The 22,675-nt window shown below is 44.9% G+C and overlaps 1 protein-coding gene across 12 annotated transcripts in view; it reads left to right on the top strand.

The window, feature by feature from the left end:
* Nucleotides 1–794: 794 nt before the first annotated feature.
* The window catches only part of PDE5A (phosphodiesterase 5A), a 196,353-nt gene continuing 174,472 nt past the window's right edge, over nt 795–22,675 (top strand). For 2 of the 12 annotated variants that reach the window (XM_072625343.1, XM_072625345.1), the window contains exons 1-2: nt 2,399–2,541; nt 2,921–3,367. In XM_072625343.1, coding sequence (XP_072481444.1) covers nt 3,342–3,367 — 26 coding nt within the window. In that variant the 5' untranslated portion in view covers nt 2,399–2,541; nt 2,921–3,341. Of the gene's footprint in view, nt 1,589–2,393; nt 2,593–2,920; nt 3,368–3,394; nt 7,080–18,688; nt 18,828–22,675 lie in introns of those variants that run through there. The other 10 variants (XM_072625339.1, XM_072625338.1, XM_072625346.1 and 7 more) reach the window with 9 other exon arrangements.

A 22,675-nucleotide genomic window follows, 5' to 3' on the forward strand; every position in this document is an offset into this window, starting at 1 on the left:
ACAGGCTCCTGAAAAGAGGTGACAGCTGAATCCATGGGAGCTGGTGAGACCAAAGAGAGAGCCCCACAGAAGCAGAAGAAAAAGCAGAGTCCTGAGGTTCCTCAATACATAGATGATCCAGCAAAGAAACAGTCAGAGGAGCCAGGGCTGGGGGCAAGATCATGAAAATAAGGGGAGCAGGTATCTAGGAGGAGAGGGTGGTCACTAATGTTACATACTGCAGAGGTGAAGAAGGAAGAGGACTGAAAAATGGCATCAGATGCAGCTTTTCAGAGATCTCGCTTCAGAAAAGTCAGCTACACTTGAATGATGAGCCAGATTGCAAGAGGAAAGTAGGAGAGTGCACAAAAAGTAGATTGCAGGGTAAAGTAGGAAACTTTATTTACTTCTGGTTTACATTAAGCTTAACTTTTAACCACACATACACAGAGAGACTGAAAGAGATGAAAGAGACCCGAGGCCCAGAGAGGGTGATTCATTTGTCCAAGGTTTCACAAGCAGAAAACAGCAGCACAATTAATGGATATTCACTGACTATTCTTGATTAGGCAAAATGAGAAGACGTGTGGTCCTTAGGTAACAGAAACTAGGACGTTTTCTGAGACATTCACGAGTACTGAAATCAGAGCTGGAAAGAAACTTGGTTCTCAAATTTGGGGATGGAAAGAGAAAAGAAAAGCTTGTCCTCACTGGACGTCAGGAGAAATAGCCCCGTCAGGAGTCAGTAAACATTTACTAAGCGAAGCTGCGAGGCCAGCATTGAGCTAAGTGCTGGAACACTCGCACTCACTCGATCTTGCGGGGCGGGCTGCCGCGGACAGATCCCAGGCCCTCGGGGGAGTCCCAGTGAAGGAGTAAGGATGCTGATTGTTCTACCCCGCCCTGTGGGGAAGTGGCTCGGGATCCTCTGATTCTTTCTCCCGGGTCAGGTGTGAAGCCCAGCGAGTCCCACCCTCCCTTCTAACCTGGCTCGCGAACCGCCACCCGTCGGCAGGCTTCGCCACTTTCTCTGATCCCAGCGAGGCACAGAACTCGGCCCCCCCACCACGACAGCCCCGCGTCCTGTCCTCGCCCGGCTCGCTTGGCTCGCAGCGCACCCCGGTGGCCGAACCTGCCCGCGTCGGAGCACCCACGCCCCGGTTCTCGGGGCAGCCAGCGAGGGCCCCGGTGCCTCAGCCTCCGTGTCAGTTTCAGCCTGCCACACCTGGAGAGCCCGGGGCGCGCCCGGGAAGGGGCGGGGGGCAGACGGTGCTGCGCTCCCGCCCTCCGCCCTCTGGCCCTCCGACCCGCCGGGCTCCGGATTCCGTGAGGGCGGGCCCCCGTGGGGGGGAAGGGAGGAGGGCCCCGAGCGCCTCCAGCGAGTAGCGGCCCCTGGGCGGGGGCAGCACCGCGGGGCCATGGAGCCCGGCTGCCCGAGTCCGAGCCCACGGGGGCGGCGCCGGCGCCGGCGGCAGCGGCAGCGGCAGCAGCGGCAGCGGCAGCGGCAGCCCGGGCAGCCCGGGGAGCCCCGGGACACCGCCTGGGTGGAAGCGTGGCTGGACGACCACTGGGACTTTACTTCCTCTTACTTTGTGCGGAAAGCCACAAGGTAAGCCAAGTCCCCGCAAGCCTCGCCGCGGGAGCCTGGGGCTCGGGGTCCGCGCCTGCTTTCCTCTCCCTTCCCCGCTCCTGCCCTGGCCCTGGCCCAGGAGTCGTCCCGGCACCGCTCCTAGGGCTCGGAGAACAAAAGCCCACCGAACGGGGGCTTGGACCCGATGACCTCTAAGATCCCTTCCCAAGCTAACTCTCCGAGCCTTGGATCGCAGGAGGGACCGAGGTCTTGGCGATCTCTGGGAGCACTCCCCGAGCTCCGGCCGGGCCAGAAGCCCGGTCCGGCTGCGGAGCCAGTCGGGGCGCAGACGCTAAGTCGGTAGTCGGGCCGGGGCTTCCCGGAGCAAAGAGTTTTCCTGCTTTCCGGGTCCCCGCTGCCGCCTCGCTTCTGCCCTCCGCCCCAGAGCGAACCCCAACAGTTTTCCCTCCTTGGAGCGCGGAAGAAAGGGTAGTCTGAGTTCTTTCCCCGGGGGTATCCAGAGGGATAGGCATGTGTGTGTTTTTGTGAGTGCTTGGAATTGGGTGGGGGGCTGAAGCCTGGAATCTTCCCGGGGCACAGTCTCACCGTGGCCCCCTGACCGTGACCTCACTGCCACCCACTTTTCTGGTCTTCTAGCTTTTTTCACTCCTTTGGGAGTTTGGAGGAGATGCACGGAAAGGCCGCTGAGCCTTGCCCCGGGGCTCCGGCCTGGCCTGGGTCAGCGCTGGGCTCTCCAGGAGGCCCCCGCTGCCTGGCACACGAGAGGGACAGAGGAGAGGGAGAAGAACGGCGGGGGCGGGGGCGGGGCCGGGGCAGAGGCGGAGCTGGGCTGGTCTGGGAGGAGACCCCGAGCAAATGGCGGGTCTGGAGCTGCCCGCGCTAACTGAGCGCACTAGGCCAGGTCCGGTCCAGCCGTCCTGGACTGGAGGGAGCCAGCCAGGCCTGGGAGCGCCAGCCACAATACGGGAGAGGTGAAAGAGAACGAGAAGTAGCGAGGCTGGGTGGACTGTCCATCTTCACTGGTCTGGCTCAGCTTCGCCCTGCCTAGCCCAGTAGGGGTGGAGCTTGAGTGTGAGTGTGTGAGTGTGTGAGTGTGTGTGTGTGTGTGTGTGTGTGTGTGTGTGTGTGAGTGTGTGTGTGTGTGAGTGTGTGCCCCGTCTAACTGAGAGCAATAGGCACAGCTGCAGGAGGAGGGGGGAGGAGGGGGGACGGTGCTGTTTCCCGAGGGCCCCTACAGTTAGTGCCTGTCCGGGGTGGGACGGAGGGAGGCTGGGGCAGCAGCAGCAGCAGCATCTAGAGCTGGGGCTGAAGCACCGACACCGGGTGTTTGCGCCTCGTTTTTCCTCGCAGGAGCGCGCAGTCCAGACTCCTGAAGAACAGGGCTGGCCGTGGCTCGGCCCGCCGTCTAAGGCACGGAAGGCCGCAGCACAAGGGGCTAGGAGAGGCAGGAAAGAGTCAGTCCGAAGGGCACTCCTGAGTTTGCCAGGACTCGGGGAGCCGGGGGGGGAGTTCCACAGCCGTCCTAGTGGGGTACTGCCGTGCCAAGCGCTCCCCGCGAGGGGGCAGCGTCCTCGCAGCGCATCTGGGGAGCTTTGCGAGTGCCAGGGCGTGTCCCAGCATCACCTGGCGTAGCGGCCGCTCCTCGCCTCACCTGGTCTCACCTCACCCCTCGCGCCTCCCTCCTCAGCCCTGTCGGAGGCCGGCTCGGGCTCAGGCGGGCACTCCGGGCTGTTGGAACGAGGCTGCATGGTCTCTCCCCCGAGCCTCGGCTATGTTGCCTTTCGGAGACAAAACAAGGTACAGTCATCCTTCCGTCCCGGCGGCCCCAACCCAGAGGGGGAGCGGGGGATGGAGAGAGCGGGCACCGGAGGCAGGCGGGAGGGGACTGGCCTGCTAAGGGCGCTGAGCCCAGACCAAGCGAGGAGTGACTTATGGTGTTTGTGTGCGGGACTTGGGAAAGAGATTGGATTCGACGTTAGAGACCGGTGGAATTTTCCTCCGGCACCATTTCTCCATTTTAAGCTCTTCCATCCCGTATTAGAGAAGTGACCAGGATAGCTCTCAGTTACGGGTTTGAAGATCCGGGTGGGGGCGATCCGCGCCCTGGGATGAATGTTTGCAGACCCCGATGTGAGAGAAGGGGGTTGTTCCAGAGGAGATTTAGGCTTAATGTTAGCAAGAACTTTCTATCATTAGAGCTGTACAAAATTCGAATGGACGTCTTGGAGACAGCGAGTTCCCCATCACTAGAAAGGTCTTCGAATGCGGGCTAGGTCAATCTCTTGCGGGGGATGTTGTAGAGAGTTTGGGAGTATATTTTTGGTCTTGCAATTTGAAATTTCAGGTCTATGAATTTGATTTTTCAGTATTTTGATAAATGTACTTCAATCCATTCCTTTCCTTGGTAATCCTGTGTGTTTTATTTTACTGATTCATAACCATTATTCTGAGCTCCATAAGCTTCACTAGACTGCCCAAGGGGTCTATGACACACGTTAAGAAGTTCTACAATACATATGGTCTCCAAGGTCTCTTCCAATTTTTATATCTGAGAGAACCTCAGTAATCTCTTTTTGTGCCTTTGCTTTCCTAAATTTCTATCCTGCCCCTCCCACATCCCGCTGCCTACAGACTGGAGACCTGAGACCCGCTACTACACTGACTTTCAAGCGGGAAGGACATTTGAAAGAGTGGATTTTGTCTGCGGCCCTGAAGAAGCGGTGCCATGAACAGGGTTGTCTTCACTGGCTGCCTGTTGCCCCAGTCTCTGTGACTGCCACCCTCCACCACCACCACCACCCATATACCTAGTATTAGAGGGATGCTAATTTCCTGTAGATGTCTCACTTTTTCAAATAGCTTCCCTGGTAGTGTTTTTGGGTTTTTTTGTGTTTGTTTGTTTTTGGTTTGTTTTCTGGCTGCCCCCATAAGCAGAGCTCCTGTTCACATTGAAAACCCAACTCCCGCATTTGCTCTCATTACCCTCCTGCGTTCTCATGGTGGTAGTTTGGCGCCCGCTCCCTTCACAGACTTTCCATCCCCTGAAATAGTTTAGGGGTCATTTTGACTAGACATTTCGGTTTCAGAGCATGCCGGAAACCTGAAATCTAGTAACTGTAGCAACACATGAGAACGATGAAGTTCTAATCCTCTTGGCAATGTCATTTTTTAATTTTCTCTGCTCCTGTGAGGATTCTCAGGGTTTGTGCTCTGCTCAGGCCCCCCAAGCTAGAGGGGAGCCAGAGCCCAGAGAAACTCTTTGCTCAAAGTCAGCCTTAACACAATTCCTGACTAGGAGGGAAGGACAGAGCCTAGTTATCTCACTTTTCAGAAGGATGTGGATTTCTGCCTTATGAGAACCGGAAATTGGTCCCATGTTTAGCCAGAGGATAGCAGGCCTTTAATCTCTGAAGTGGCCAAGAAATACAAGCTCTCCCTTTTGGGATTGTACATTGTCCAGCTGGTTGGGAGCGGTCTGCAAAGGCTTCCAAACCGGTTTGGATAGGAAGTTGAGTCCTTTCACATGGTGGGAGGGGGAGGGGGAGGCAATGCAAAAAGCGATTACAACTGGGTGATTCCAGATGGGACCTCAGACACCGGCACCAGAATCCAAATCTAGGCCACAGAAATCACTGCAGCAAAGTTCCTGAGAGCTGGATTATGATTTTAGCTTAACCACCAACTAAATCTTGGACCACATCTTTTTGGAAATACTATTCTTTTCTCCTCTATGTTTTCTTCAAAAAAAAAAAAACAGAAAAAGAAGGTATGAATGAGCATGTTTTGGCTTGGAAATTAAAAAAAAGAAGAAAAACTTATTTAGGTAGTCCGTCTGCCCCAGGAATCAAACCTGTTGATGGATCGAGCTTCTTGGCGATTTCATCATGTTGGGTATTCCTTCTGCCAATACAGCTCAGCATCTGTCTTCTAATTTTCTTACTCATTTTGTTTTAGAGATTCACCTGGGGCTCTGATATGAAATGACTTAACCAGCACCTCATTTAGGTCTTCCTGACTCCCAGACCTGGTCTTCCATCAGCTAAGCCACATGCCTCTCATTGGTTAATCTTAAGATACTGGTTCTAGGTTTGAGGGGAACCTTAAAGTTCATCTAGGCAACTCAACTCCTTCATTTTACATATAAGGAAACCAAGTTTTATTGTTGTTCAGTTGTGTCTGACTCTGACCCCCCCCCCAAAAAAGGGGGTGTGTGGCAGAGATACCAGTGGTTTAGCTAGTTCTCTCTCCAATTCATGTTACAGATGAGGAAACTGAGGCACACAGTCAAATGACTTGCCTAAGGTCACATAGCTAGTATCTAAGGCTGGATTTCAACCTGTGAAGATGAGTCTTCCTGATTCCAAGTCCAGTGCTCTGTCCACTGCACCACCCAGCTATCCCAAAACCAAGGTTTTAAAAAGTGAATTGACTTGCGTGTAGTCACATGGAGTGCTAAGTAATAGAGTCTGGATTTGAACTCAGGTTCTACAAGCCCAAGTTCAATCCTCTTTCCACTGTCCAGTGGTGTTTCTCAGTCTTTAACTGTTGAGTTTCAACCAGTGCTTTGGTATCTCATTCTGCTAGACAGCCTGAAACTTGGTTTAAATTTAGCCACATGCAGTGGACAATTATTAGCAGTGAATGAGGCCATAGTCCTCCTCCTAAAGATGGAGGGTTAACTGTCAGTATTCTTTGTAACTCATTGAAGAGCATTTGATTGAAGAGGTACCTGGGTCTTTGCTTCCCAAGGACTTACCTTTAATTAATAAGAAAACAATGCAAGGACCTCTACGGCATTCAGAAGAAATTGGGGGTGGAAATGGGGGGAGGATTGATGGCAGCCTGGGTCCTTCACTACCTTATTGTGCATTTGATTGCATCAGTTAAGTTAATAATGTGAATGACCAGTATTTTGGAAATTAATTTTCCACAAACCAAGTGAAATATGTAGAGAGCTATTCCGATGCCTTCTGTACCATCCTAGGAAACAGACTGACAGATCCTTTGAAGGAGAAGGCTCATTTTTCCCAATGTGTGTTTACCTTCACAATATAAACCTTCTTGATTCTAAGACCTATGAAATGTGACTGTTGTTTTTAGCAGGTTCTTATAATAATGTTAGCTTTTGACCTTTGACATTAAGTGCAGCTGGGATGTAAATGTAATGTTTTTCCAGTTTTCTAACAATTGCAGGTTGTCTCTTGGATCGTCAAAAATTGCTTTGTTTCGTACAGGGCCAAGGGAAAAAAAAAACTCTCTCTTTGCATAGAGTCGAATTGACCAATATTAAGTTTATATGGTAGCTTGGATCAAAGTCCTGGAACAACAGGCAGTTTAATACTCCCGAGTAGTTTTCCATAATTAACTTTATATTTAACATCATAGGAGCACAGATTTATAGCTGGAAGGGACCTGAGAGATCAACTAATCCAACCCCCTCATTTTGCAAATGAGAAAACTGGGAGCCTGAGAGAAAAAATGACGTGCCCAGAGTTTTACAGGTGATAAGGTATGTTTCCCCCAGCCCCCAGGACCTGGATTTCCCAGGTTCTCTGATCCCAGTTAGTGATTTTGCCACGGAACAATACCATGTCTGCTTAATATCACAAAGACAGACTGAATTTGGTGGATGGATGCAGAGGGGGATAGAGGTCTTGTGTCCTAAATGTCCTTTTAAAATTTTTTTTTGTCTTCTTTCTCCCTTCTATTACCTGTTATTATTGTTGTTGCTAAGTCCTTTCAGGTATGTTTGACTCGTTATGATCCCATTTGGGGTTTTCTTGGCAAAGATACTGGAGTGGTTTGCCATTTCCTTCTCCAGCTCATTTGACGGATGAAGAAATTGAGGCAAACAGAGTCAGCCCAGGGTCACACAGCTAGTCTGAGTCAAGATTTGAACTCATGAAGATGAGTCTCCCTGACTTCAGGCCCAATACTCTATCCACTGCAGCACCACCTGCCCTCTATTATCTATAGAATTTTTAATTCCAAGATACTAATTTAGAAAGTAGTCAATGTGTATAAAATAGATGACAAGTGCTCTTCACTCCGAAGATTTGTTATTCTCCCATTAAGTTGAAGAGACCATATCATATAAATAATTTCCCCACAAATTATTTGTAAATATACATTTTGCCAATGCATTTGCTATAAAGAGCATTAAATTTAGAGTCCCATGACCTGGATTCAAAATTCAGCTGTGCTGTTTTCCTACTTGGTTCACTTAATTCTCTGCTTAATTTCCCCCTTTGCAAACTGCGGGGACTGAACCTAATAATCTCTAAGATCCCACCACACTCCAAATCCTGTGGTTCATAAAAAATAAAATTCACTGGCCATGGATCAAATGCTACTGCTTTCTGTCTTTGTTTTATATTGTTTGTCAATTTATTACCTTTGTGGTATAAGGGCCATGTTACTCAGGGTGTGTGTGTGTGTGTGTGTGTGTGTGTGTGTGTGTGTGTGTGTGTGTGTGTGTGTGTGTGTGTGTGTACTTCTTTATAACTGGATAATATCTATCTGCCCTTCTGCACTTGTGAATCAAAGAACTTGGAGTCCATTCTCTCTTTCTAGACTTTTGCACCTAACACAGCTACAGTAAATTAGCTCCAATTCATTTTATCTGTGGCCTGCTTGGATGTAGTTGTTGACATGTCTTTCCCCATTAAACCATGAGCTTCTTGAGAACAGGGCTATTTGGTTTTTTTTTTTCTTTCTCTGAATCTTTAGCACCTCAGCATATAGTAGGTGTTTAATAAATGCTTATTGACTTGACTAAGAGTTTTTCTTCCTGTTAGAGAGGCAATGTGGTATAGTGTGGAAAATTCTAAGGTTACAGTCAGGAAAAGCTAAATTTAAATCCATTCTTTGATATTTGTTAGGTATGTAACCCTGAGCAAGTCACTTTACCTCTCTGATCCTCAATTTCCTCATCTATAAAATGTGAATTAATAATAACAACTACCTTACACGGTTGTTGTAATGATTAAATGAGATAACATGATTAAAATGATTCCCAGACCTTAAAGCCCTGTATAAATATCAGCCATGGGTTTATTTTTTTTTTTAATTAGTAGTGATAGCAGCCGTTAGCAACTTAAATATTTAGTGTTCCAACTTGAGATTACTTTTAGATCGATTTCCTGTAGGAGTGTGTCCGAAAAACATGCTTATCATATCAGAAATCTTTATAGCATCCTAAGGTTTGCAAAGTACTTTATATGTTATAACATTAGCCCTCACAATAACCTCATAAGGTAGATATATCTTATTAACCTTATCTTACAAATAAGAAAAATGACCCTCAGAGAGGTTGAGTCACCCCTCCATAGTTACATAGCCAATAAATAACAGACGTTGGATTTGACCCCTCGTTTTCTAGTCTCTAAGCCTAGCGCCCTCTCCCTTCAGCCATACTGACTCCAGTTAGATGGGTGAAAGCCTCATTGAATCAGAATAATGCCCATCAAACTCAGATGGAAAACAATTTATTTTATCATGCAGCCACCTAAAATAAATATCTGATGTAAGGGCTTATCTAAAGAACAATTGTGACCTGGACTGACAAGTTCTGGGACTGCCATTTATGTTCATGAGGTCTTGCAGCAGAAAAGTTCTTTGGGGACATTGGAGACAGATATTTTTCCCTGATTGTCCCAAGTAATTGGGTAGATTGGCTTGCGTCTGTCGGAGAATTGGATGTAGTCATTTGTGAGATGGTGTTTCCTGCCTCCTTGGACCCCCATAATCACGGTCTACCCAATCGTCAATCTTTGAAGCTTGCCTTCATTACAGAAACACTGACCTCCTCTGTAATGGAGTGACTACTTCCCCCAGTTTGTATAACTATGCCTTTGCCCCTATTTCCCCTAGGACCTTTCTTAAACTCTCTGTCATGTTTTTTTGATAATGTGGGAAAAATGTTTTGCAATTGGTATTTTGTAACAGAGCTCAAGACAGTATATGATAATGACGAGGTTGTCCTTCATGTCTGAAGAGAACGAAATGAACATTTGGAATGGAGATGTCTCTAAATTTGCACATCCCATTTTTTCTTTGACCTACTGCAATTCTGCTTTGCTCACAGAGCACAGAGCCTTCTTTGACACAGGCATGTCATGCTGGGCACTCCTGTGCCATGACTCCCATGTCTCCCAATTGATCATGATGTATTAGAGGGTCAGATACTCTTATGCATCAGAAGGATCTCTAGGTCTTGTCATCTACCCCACAGCTTAACCATCCTACATGTGGTGTCTTCTTCTGGAGTGTGAACTTCTTGAGAGCAGGGACAGTTTTTTTTTTTCTATGTGCATCCACTGTAGTTCCTTGGCACAAGCCTTGACATATAGTAGTTAGGACTTAGAATATGCTTTTTCTTTGATTCATCTTGTATAGAGCTGATCAGGGAACTCCTGCTTCCAAATCTTCAGTGACCTCCTATGGTACACTAAGTAAAGTTCAGTTGCTCTTGTCTCGTAACCAAGATGTTCTAGAAGCTGATGTCTCTCTTCCCTCTCTCGATGATGTCCACCATCCCAGAACCCACTACTAAGGGTGCCCTTCCCTGCCCTTTCTCAGGGCCACCTAGAACCCATCATGGCTACTTGTCTGCTCACATGACTTAGAGAGATGGAAGTTATTATATCCATTCCTTAGAGTGAATTTGAGGACCATAGCGCCTTACCATCTACCCTCCATTTATGTTCTTCAGACCTCTAGAACTGTCACCGAATCTACCAATGAACTTAGAAGGGCCCTTGGGCCTTTCCAGCGGACTCACTGATGTACCCACTGGTATAATAACTCCAGATCCTACATTTTACCTTATGACTTTTCCCTGGGCTGTGCCATCATGCAGTGCAGCCATACCCAGGCCAATATTTCCAGGTTCCCACCGCAATAACCCTCTTTCCAGTGCCCACCTCCTACAACCTTGTGGAGCATAGACCAGAAATCTTCACAGTCAGACTGACCAAGGGTCATGGATCATAGATCTGGAAAGACCTCAGAGGTCATCTGGTGCAACCTTCTTCATTTGACACATGAAGAAACTGAGAGTCAGAAATATTAATCACACAAGTAGTAAGGATCTGAAGAAGAATTTGAATCCAGACCCTTTTACTCCAAAGTCAGAACTTCTAGAATTAGGTTTCCAGTCTCCCCTTGCTCCATGGCACAAGAATCCTCCTTTTACTCTTGCCACTGGGATCTTCTCCACCCCGTAACGTTCCCCGGGTTTTCTAGCTCTTTGGCTTAGCCTGTGACATTCTCTACGACTCGAATTATTCATCCTCCCCGACTCGAATTATCCATCCTCCCCATCCCATTCCCTTTGCCTCCTGAATCCCTACCAGCTTCCAGCATCTTAGATCAAGAGCAGCAAGGGAACTGCCACCCAGGAAGCCCCCAGATTCTCTGTGTGGTCACTAACTTCCTCCCCGACTAGGTATGTGATAGATTCATAGATTGAGAGTAAAGAGAGTAGGAGGGGATATAGCAACCTCTCCAGCATCCTAACCCAGGTGTTTGTGACACCAAGTCCGGTGTTCTAGTCATTAACCACCATCCACGCTGCCTCTTAGAGCCCTGGGTTTTGTTCTCTTGCAACATTGTGTCTCCTCCTGACTAAAAGTGAGCACTGGATATGGCATCTAAACTTTGGATCTCTTCCAGGACTTAGCACCAAAAGCACCGAGGTCTGGAATCTTGACTCTCACCTTTCCCTCTCTTGCCTTCTTGATACTGGGCAAGATTTAACCCCCCAGGGCTCATTTCCTCTCCTGTGACTGAGATGATCTCTCATGTTCCTGAGGTCTCTTTTGGTTCAATGCTTTGTGATCTCTTCGGTGGTGGTGATGGTGGTATTTAGTCATTTTTCAGTCATGTCTGACTCTCCATGATCCCATTTGAGGTTTCCTTGGCAAAGATACAGGAGTGATTTGTCATTTCCTTCTCTGGCTCATTTTACAGATGAGGAAACTGAGGCAAACATGGTTAAGTGATTTGCCCGAGGTCACACAGATAGTAAGAATAGAAATAGGCACCCATTAAACCATATAAAAGAATCCCAGCAGGCTGTATATTGACTTAGAAAACCACATGTTAATATTGTCCATACTTCATGGTGTTTGTATTTGTTTTTTTGAATATTTCCCAGTTCCTTTTTCATCTGGTTCCAGGTGTGCTGTTCACTTTTCCAGTAATGTCCAACTCTTCATGGCTGCATGGACCATAGCACACCAGACCCTTCTATCCTCGACTGTCTCCTGAAGTCTGTCCAAGCTCATGTTTGTTGTTTACACGACACCATCTCTCCATCTCATCCTCTGCCGTCCCCTTCTTCTTTTGCATTCAGTCTTTCCCAACATCAGGGTCTTTTCCACCAAGTCTCATCTTCTCATTATGTGACCAAAGTATTTAAGCTTCCTCTTCAGCATTGGGCCTTCAAGGGTTCTGACTGTACTCGAGCATTGTGGGCCATGTTTGACACCTCTGCTCTGGGTATACCTCTAAGACTGTTGAAGAAAAGGTGATAGCCTATATTACTAGAGGAAGTCTTTCATTGGGAGCTGCCCAAATCAATGAAATCCTGGGTTTAGTCTCTATTATATCTTATTACTTAGTATACTCATTAAATAAATTATACATATTATATAATTGTCATTATTAGTGGTAATTTAATTATATCTTGTTTACTAATGTATCTTATTTACTTAAACCCTACTAATTGTAATGGTAAACGTCATTCCTTTGACCTGGCTGTTACAGGCTCAGCCATGGCAGATACAGAATCATCAAAGCTGGTTTGGTCGATCTAGAACCAAATATGCATATGTCGGACTAGACAACAGTGCATATGAAAATCATCTGGGGAATTTTACAAAGGGGAAGTCAATATGTTGTGTATCAGGGGTGACCAACCCCCCCCAAAATCCAATGTGATCTAAGGACTAGAGAAGAATTGGCAGCGGTCCCCACATCACTGCCCTGCTCTAGCATTCTCTTCCTGCTTCTAGACATTTAACATACAAACCTTTCTTTGGGGACCTTTCTAAGCCATTCCGGTTTGGCTCCTTCTTAGCTTTCCTTTATGCACTCTGCATTCCTGTCAGACTGATGGCTTACTGTGCTCTCTACAGAATAATCCATCTCCAACACTGTGCATTCACACATGATACTCAGAATGTCATCTCTCCTCACCTCCACCTCAAAGAACCTCTTGCTTCCTTTAAAGCTCAGCACAAGGGCTAACTCCTATAGAAAACTTGTCCAACTCCCCCTACGTGCTAGTAACATTCCCTCAGAAAATATTCTGTATTTCATTTTCTGTGTACACATTGTTTTCTCCTAAGTTCCTTGAGGTCAGAGAGTGGTCTCATTCTTGTCTTGTGGTCCTACTGCCTACTTCAGTGCCTGGCACATAGTAGGTACTTAATGAGTCCTTGCTGAATGAATGGCTGGGTGCCCTGGTCAGACTACATTAGGATTATCGTATGCCATATTTTGGGAAGGTACAGAATGTCTAAAGGAAGGTAACCAGAAATTTCAGGGTTCTTGAAACAATTTGTTGAAGGAATTTTTAGAAAGCAATAGAAAAATAATTTGCTATGGAGTCAGAAGACGAGATCGAGTCGCAACCTCCATGACCCTTAGTTTCTTTATCTTAAATGAGGAAGCTTGGATGTTATAACCTGAAGTCCCTTCTCACTTTAGATCTTGGTAATAGTTGTCATATCAAAATGGGGGAGGACAGGAAATAGATTTCTTCTAATGCTCCCAGAGGGTGCAAGTCACGATCAGTGTATGGAAGTTAAAGAGTCATTTTAACCTTGGTGAAAAGAAAAACTTCACAATTAGAGCCATTCTAAAGGTGCAAGGTGTGGAGAAGTAGTGGGCTCTTCCTCACTGCTGAGCTTTCGGTAGATGCTGTATGACCACGTGACTGTGTGCATACATGCACACATGTATATGAACACAAATGCATGAATGTACACACGTGTGTTTATAATACATGTTATGTTATGTTATGTTAATATATGTTGTGTTTATAGCACACATACATATGTATGTTTTAAACATCGTTCTTGTCCGAGGATAGGATAGATCTGATGGCTTCTGAGCTCCCTTCCAACTCTGGGGTTCAATAGGGAAACATTTTTTGAGTCACTGACTATTGATATGATCTTACTATGGATTTTATCTAACATCTCATGGAGTCACCTAGTAGCAGAGCCAGCACAAACATGTGTTTGATAGTTAACTGGTATTGTAGCAGGGAGATGCAACTTTGGGTGCATTAGCCGTTGCTTTCAACATCTTAAAAAGGATGGACCTAGGGTGGAAGAAACAAGTCTCCATACCCATCATGCACTTGACGCTGAGCTTTGCCTGAATTGTTTCCTGCCTAACTCTTTTCTCTTTATTTTGGGTGGGTTGCTGTCTGTGGTACATGGGCTGCTATCCTTTCTTCTTTGGGTGGAAGGTCTTTTTGGCATATCAGATGTAACTGCAGTTCAAACAATCTGACTTTCAGGAAAACATGTCAAAGAAAGCCCACAGTAAATGCTCTGGCATAGTTTGTATGTAGCAGTGACCCTGAAAAGACACTAGCACTTTTAAAAAGGACTCACCAAATTTCCCTCTTTTGCGTTGTATTTGAGAAGTGAACAAGTTCTTCAAAGGTCTGTGTTTGTTACCCTTGGTGTACTTTAAAAAAAGATATTAAATAAAATTCTTCCCTCAACCTTGTGAGCTGAAACTACATGTTCAGCTCATTTTTGTGCAGTTTGACTTTTGTCTGTTCCTCTTTGAATCATGCTCCGGACACTTAATAGCTTTGTGAACCTGTACACTGAAGTCACTTACCTTTCTGGGCCTCAATTTCCTCATCTCTAAAATGGAGATGATAACAGAAGTGGGGGAAAAAGAAGAGAAGATATATAAAGCACATGGCAAACCTTAGAGACTTATTTACCTTCCTGTCTAGATTTCTTTCTGAAAGATCACATCTTAAACCCATTTCATTCTGGAGCTCATAGATTGGACAACAATAGGTCCCTGCCCAAGTACCATTTAATGGCTATTTGGCTGTTTTGGGGCCTTCCTGACTCAAAGTGAATATCAGTAGTAACTGTTTCTCTTTTGGCCAGCAACCCTGAGGATTTTCCCCTCTAGCCTTATTTTTTTTTTGCTTTTTTGCTTAAAGGGGCCATCCCTTGACTCACTACTTAAAGAGGCCTATTCATTGAATGGGTGTTGTCTCACTCAAAGTGAGAACCTGAAAAGATCTTAGCCTAAAAGGTTCATGGTCTCCCATTGCATCCTGGGTCATCTCCAGTCATCCTGAGGAATATCTGGCCTTGCACAGCCCTACCTCACTCAAATCAAAATAAACTGCAAGTCGTGTCATCATCTTGCGCTCTGATTCTATCGGTCTCTGATTCTATCAGTCTTCAGTTCTATAGGTCTCCGATTCTAACCCTAAATGCACTCCTCTTTGAGAACGAAGGACAAACACAATGTTCATTTGTTATTATTACTGTAATTATGAAGCCTGTCAGAAATAGTGCGGTGGTTATGTGTAAAGAGCTGGCCTTGAAGCCAGGAAGATCTGAGTTCAATTATGCCCCCTCAACCCCCATACACAGACTGGTTTATGACCCTGGGGAAGTTACTTAACCTTTTACTGAAGCAGCTAATTGGCACAGTGGTTGAGCCCTGGGCCTGAATTCAGGAGGATCTGAGTTCAAATCCAGCCTCAGACACTTACTGGCTGTGTAACCCCTGAGCAAGTCACTTAACCTCTATCTGCCTCAGTTTTCTCAACTGTAAAAAGGGATAAGAAGAGATCCAGAGTTGTTGTGAGGATCAAATGAGCCAATGTACAGTTCTATGCAAACTTCCAAGAGTCTTGTACATGCCAACCATGCCCTACAGTACTGTGCAAACTTCAAGAGTCTTGTACATGCCAACCATGCCCTACAGTACTGTGCAAACTTCAAGAGTCTTGTACATGCCAACCATGCCCTACAGTACTGTGCAAACTTCAAGAGTCTTATACATGCCAACCATGCCCTACAGTACTGTGCAAACTTCAAGAGTCTTGTACATGCCAACCATGCCTATTCTAGGCACCTTTGTAAGACTCCAAAGTGAAGAGATGCATTGGTGGAAGGAGCTTCCTCACTTGGGAGTTGTCCATACCAAGCCCAGTCCCTTACTCTGTTATTAAGCAGGCCTCTAACCCAGTGATTCTTACCCAGAGGTCAGGACATTTCATTCTTTACTTCTCAATATTATAGTAACTGGTTGGAAACAGCTGCTTTCCTTTGTAATCATTCACATTTTATTTTACTCATTGAAAGCCTTTATTCTGGATTTTACCAGATTGCCAAAGGGATCCATATCTCTCTCTCTCTCTCTCTCTCTCTCTCTCTCTCTCTCTCTCTCTCTCTCTCTCTCTCTGTCTCTCTCCCTCTCTCTGTCTCTCTCTCTCTGTCTCTCTCTCTCCCTCTCTCTGTCTCTCTCTCTGTCTCTCTCTCTTTCTGTCTCTGTCTCTGTCTCTCTCTCTCTCCCTGTCTCTGTCTCTCTCTCTCTCTGTCTCTCTGTCTCTCTCTGTCTCTCTCTCTCTCTCTCTGTCTCTCTCTGTCTCTCTCTCTCCCTCTCTCTGTCTCTCTCTCTGTCTCTCTCTCTGTCTCTGTCTCTGTCTCTGTCTCTCTCTCTCTGTCTCTCTCTCTGTCTCTCTCTCTCTCTCTCTGTCTCTCTCTCTCCCTCTCTCTGTCTCTCTCTCTGTCTCTCTCTCTTTCTGTCTCTGTCTCTGTCTCTCTCTCTCTCTCTCTCTGTCTCTGTCTCTCTCTCTCTCTCTCTCTCACACACACACACACACACACACACACACACACACACACACGCACGCACACAGACTTAAGACTCCTTTCTCTAGTCACTGGAATAAGGTAAAAAGAAATAAGACAAAGGCCTTGGCCAAAAGGGTTGATTTCCATGAGATCTGGTGAAATGTTTGCAGTTACAGAACTACTCCATCACTGCTGAAGTGTTCTCACCCGGTGCTTTTCCTTAAAGTAGCCCTGCCTCACTCAGTGCTGCAGGATGCCCAGGCCACTCTGTCCTCCTTACTAGTCAAATTTTAGGCCCAAGACAGAGGTCACCAGTTCTAATGGAAAGTATTCTGGATTTGGAAGCAGAAAACCTAAGTCCACTTGCTAACCAAGAAAAGGCTGCCTACTAGCTATGAGATCTTAGGTAAGTCACTTCCTGATACTGAACCTCAGTTTTTTCCATCTGCCAAATGAAGGATGGGTTGGGTGAAGTAACTCAATTCAGTTCAATTCAATCAATATGTATTAAGAACCTACTATGTACCAGGCCCTGTGCTAAGGAAACTTCCAAGATTTCTTTTAGTTCTGAAATATTAATAGCTACTATTTAAAAAATGCTTTAAGGTTTGCAAAGTACTTTCCGTACATTATATCATTTACTGAAGGGAAGAAAATAATCTGTATCTTTCATGCAAATCACCTTCTTGGTCATCATAAATTTGATGTTTTTCCAACTCTGGAAGGCTTGGCAATATGACTAAATATAGTCTGAATAGCTGAGTTCTTGTTCTGGGTCAGACCCAGTGTGCCTCTGACAGTGGGACAGGGGGCCTGTGAAGGAACACTTGAAAGTGCTAGCTAAATATAGTATGACTAGCAAGTCCCTGTTCTGGGTCAGGCCCAGCGTGCCGCCCAACAGTGGTAGTGAGGGGTCTGTGAAGGAAGGGTGTTACTGACATTGGCAGCTAGTTCCCGAGCATCCTAGTTTCCCTCCATAGCTAATTACAGAGCTGGGCTCAACGGATTCATCCACATCTGTTTGAACCTATTCTGTTTTCGGCCTCTAGCCACCCCCATCCCTCTAAACTAATGAATTCTGTATTTTACTGATTAGTTGTCCTTCGTCTTCGAAGAAGACCAAAATGACATCACCATTGTAACATGAAATTTCAGTGTGTCTGACTGTGGCTGATCAGACCAATACGAGCTCAGAATGCTCTACCACAGGTTGGGCACAGACAGTCTGTGTGAACGTTTGGGGTGGATATCCCAAATTTGTGCATCCTGTGTTTGCTTTGTGCTATCTCAATTCTACTTTGCTCAAAGAGTATACAGCACCCTTTCTGATGTGGGCATTGCCATGCCAAGCGGTCCTGTGCCAGTGTCTCCCATATTGCACAGTCCAATCCAAAGTTCTTGAGAGAGACCTTGAGAGTGTCCTTGTATCGTTTTTTCTGGCCGCCATGTGATCACCTGCCCCATGCAAGTTCTCCATAAAATAGTTTTTTTGGCAAGTATACATTTTGCATTCAAACATCGTGGCCAGCCCATCGGAGTTGTGCTCTCTGAAGCATAGTTTGAATACTTGGCAGCTCAACTTGAGCAAGGACTTCAGTGTCTTGTACCTTATCCTGCCAGGTGATCCTCAGAATCTTCCTAAGGCAGTTCAAATGGAACTACTTAACCCTGGAATGTGTACCATATGGGATGTTACCAAAATCCTCTCTTTTAAGTTTCTGTGAGTGTTCCCCAGTTTTGTTCCGGGATATAATGAGCAGATCTCTGTCCACACCTGTCAAATCTGTGAAGTTCTAGATCTTGTGTTGGCTGTTGGGGGTGACAAAATGAAATTTGGCAAAGCCCTTCCTCCCTAATGGAGCTTACTAGGAAGATAGGACATGAACATAGATGAGCCAACACAAGGCAATTTGAGAAGGGACAGAGCACTAACATCTGGGGGAATCAAGAAGAGATTGCTATAAAAGGGATCCTGAAGCTGAGCTTTGAAGGAAGATTAGGGTATTCGATAACAACAGAAGTACCTTCAGGCCTATGGAAACTGTGACAGCTTGGAGAAGGGGTTGAGAAAAGGCACATGTGCAGGACAGCTGGTCATTCAGGTTGGCTGGAAATTTCAGTAGGTTAAAAGAAATACTGTGAATTGAACTTGGGAAGGTAAGTTGGAGCCAGATTTGGGAGGACTTTAAATGCCAGTGGAGGAGTGAATTGTTTTTGTTTTTTTAATTTCATAAGCAATAGGGAGTCACTGATAATTTTTTTTTATTTTTTAGCAAAGGAGTGACATGGTTACTTTTTCTCCTTAGGAAGATTACTTTGACAGCTGTGGTAAGTGTGGATTGGAATGAGAAGAGATTGGAAATAAGGGGATCAGAAGAGAGTTTATGGCAATATTCTAGGTAAGAGGAAATAAGGTGAACTAGATTTCATTGGATCACAAGGGAGGGATGTGGTGTTAAAAAACCACATCCTGATCGATTAATCTTTTGAAACTCATTGGATCTGGAGAGATTTTTGACTTGGTGGAATCGAGTCTGATTCTGAGGTTTTGAACCTGGGTGACTAGGAGAATAAAAATGGGAATGTTTATATGGGTAGCAAATTTGGAGAGGTTGGGGAGATGATGAGGTTCATTTTGGACATGCTATGTTTGAAATGCTGGTTTAATAAATTTAATAAATGTATATCTGGAATTGGGAAGACCTTGGTTTAAATCTCGTTTCAGAAACTGGAGTAATTCATTTAATCTCTTTGGGTCTTATTTTCTTTACCTGTAAAATAAGATTGGTCCCAATAGCTTCTGAGGTTCTTTTCAGCTCTAATCATATGAAAAGGTGAAGTCCAGCAAGTATTTGAACATGAGACTGGAGCTCAAGGGAGAGTCTAGGGCTAGCTATATTGATTTGCATGTTATCTATTTAGAGGTGGTGATTGAACCCATGGGAGTAGAAGGTATCACTGAGAGAGTACAGAGAGGAACAGACTCATCACAGAGCCTTGGGGGAACACCCATACTTCGGGGGCCAAGATAAGACAGAGGGGAGCAGAGCTTGAGGAAAGCAAAGAAGGAGATATTGCCCATCTTCATATCATTAGTCAAACAAAGGACTTTTTGGAATTCTGTTCTGAGTATGTCTACCTCTTTTTCAACATCATTTGAGGCTTTAATGCTACTTGAGGCATCTATTTCTTTGATCAAATTGCTAGGAGCTTGCAGTGAATGATGACTTTGAATGAATTTAGGGTTAGCATTTTCCTCTTCACATATCAGTAGCTTCTCAATTTTATAGTATTTCGTATCATCTCCTCCTAGGGGTAGGTGGTGGTGTGTTTTTTTTTTGTTTTTGTTTTTGTTTTTTTTTTAATATAAGTGACTACCCTGCATTGGTCAGTAAGGTGTACAGTGTGACTTAAAGCTGAGAGGACCATTGAAAAAGCATTGTGAAATCCTTGGCTAAAGTGATGAATATGGTACTGTTGCTTTGTTGCTGTTATCTGGTTCTTCTTGATGGAAATTGGACAGAAACAGTGCTGGGATGTCACCATCTTTTTGTGCTTCCTGTATCATTAATATTCTTCTGACTGCTCTTCATGTCCACGAACAAATTGTGTTCTCTAGTTGAAAAAAAGTATTGGGCTGTAAATTGATCTTTTGTAGGCTAACAGCAGGCTATAGCAAGCATCTTGTTCAAGATCAACACCAGGAAAAGAAAACAGGAAAACGGGGATGGCATGTATATCATACTGTTCCCACATGATTTTTATTTTTTAGCTAAGTCTTCATATTTTGAAAGCTTTTCATTCTATGAATCTCAGACACTCTGAATATTTGGTACACTAACATCTATTGGAAATGTTTTTCTTAAGTTTGTATGGATCAATGATATGCCTGGGCAATTGTGGGCAACAGTTCAGACTGTGTTCATTTTCCTATCCCAGTACGGTTTGTTACTTGAGTTCTCCAGGATTCTAGAACACTGGAATGCCAGGAGTTCTACATTTTGAGGACTGTATATGTAGTACAGAGGTTTATTACCTGTCAGTCTATGAAAGAAATAGTGAGTTTGTGATGTATAATTTTAGCTACCACCAAGTCTTGACTTGCTTAGCATTTGGTTTGGACAAAATTTTTATAGGCTGCAGTGATTTGTTGCACAGTTTTTATATTACCTTTTTGTATCCTTCATTGGTCACTCTTAAGTGTAAACTTTTGTTTTTTATAACTTGTGATGGCCATGATCTGGTCCTGAGTCGCCATCCTAGAATTCCTTTGTTTCCATTAAAAATAAAAATCTACATGACTCAGACATTGGTTTGAAACGTCTTTAGACATTTTTGTTGTGGTTGATATAGTTAACTGAGTTCATGGGGCTGTCACCCATGGAGGACCTTCTGATTCTACTATCGATCTCAGTGGCTTCATAGACTGTATCCAGAGACAAGTTGTTTTTGGTTGTGTTAGACAAATCCAATAATATGTGCCTGTTTTCAGCTTTTACTCTTGTTTGTTCCAGAAGTATTTCTCTAGGTTTTTAATTTGTTCATTCTATCAATTCATTTCTTCCTTTGAGGGTAGAAGTGTTCATATTTCTATTACTGATTTGAGTGATTATCCCTATGTTTCACTCATATTTTTGTTGCGATACTTTGCAAAATTAATGCTATCATTATTTGAATTAACTGCTTTCCCACCAGCCCCCTGCTGAAGATGAATGGCAAATTCAAATCACATCCCACAAATAATATCAGTCATCCTAACTTGTCTGCTGTGCTTCCTGGAGCCAAGATCGCATTGCCTCATGGTTGTGTTCGTGCAAAGTAGCTAATTCTGGAAAGGATTTTTCCCTCCATTAAAGACTGTTTCCTTTTTTCTTTATAAATGATCCTCTTCTCCTTTTTCAGAAAAGGCAATTTGGTGTCAGGTCTGGTCTGGGGTTAGTTATTAAGTCATATGACTGATGAGCAAGAGCAGTAGATTAAATAAGAGCAAAATAACATTTTGCAGAGAGTTGGAAACACAGGAGATGTGATTATGTCTTTGGATGATTCAATGCCTATATCTTTTCATTATCTTTCCCACACTGTCAGTAGTTGGTGTCTATCTAGGGATTAACGTTTACAAAGTACTTTCCGCCCATTATCTTGTTTAACGTTCACAGCATCTGGTGAGGTGAGTACTCTACAGATAGGACAATGAGACAAAGGTTCAATGACCTCCTCCTGATCTCTCAACTGGTGATGGGCAGGATTTGAATCCAGGGTTCTCTGACTCTAAGCTGGATGATTACTCTCCTACCCCAAGCAGCCTCATATGGATCAAAGTGAAATTCCCCTAATGCAGGAGTTCTTATTTCGCATCCTACAACCTGTGCATAGATTTCAGGGGGTCTACAAACTTTGATAGAAAAAATTACATCTTTATTTTCAGTTACCTTTAACTGGAATTCATTGTTGCCTTTAATTATTTAAATGCATTCTTCTGAGAGGGGGCCATTAGGCTTCCCCAGACTTCCAAAGGGTCCATCACACAGAAAAAGGTAAAGAACCCTTATTAATAGAGCTTCTGAGTCTTGTGCATGCTTTCTTCTTGCACCTTTCCCTCTCTTTCCTTTTCTTTCACTCCTTTCTCCCTACTTTCCTTCTTTTTTTCTTTTTCTTCCTTCCTTCCATCCATCACCCTTTCTTCTCTTACTTCTCCTTCCCCATCTCCCTTACCCAGCGAACCTGCCCTCCTACACCCATTGTCCCTCTACTTATCCAGTTAAAGGAGAGAAATACATTGAGAGAGCTTGGTGGGGCAATGCACTGGGGAGATGAGCCTGGATCCACTAATCACAGACCCTGGACAAGCCACTTAACTTCTCTCAGCCTCAATTTCCCCATCTGTAAATAGGGATAATAACACCTACTTCGCAGAGTTATTGTGAGAATCAAGTGAGAGAATGTATGTGAAGTGTTGTATAAATGCTAATTACTTCTCTAAACCCAAGATTGGTCATTACTTTACACAGCTTTCTGTTGAATTTTCTTGTTCTTTTCATCTGCATTGCAGGGTGATGGAATGAGTAGAGAGTTGGCCTTGTCACCAGGAACACCTGGGTTCAGGTCCCACCTGACAGATAAAGGGTGAACCTGAGCAAGTCACTTGACTTCAAAGTACTCTGAGCGATTTCCTAAAGCAGCCTTATAGTATAAGGTGCCAGCCTGCATTGATGGAGAGAGTTTCTTCATCCATACATTCTCTGTC

The sequence above is a fragment of the Notamacropus eugenii genome, chromosome 7 (genome assembly GCF_028372415.1).
Source record: "Notamacropus eugenii isolate mMacEug1 chromosome 7, mMacEug1.pri_v2, whole genome shotgun sequence".
NCBI classification, from domain to species: domain Eukaryota; kingdom Metazoa; phylum Chordata; class Mammalia; order Diprotodontia; family Macropodidae; genus Notamacropus; species Notamacropus eugenii.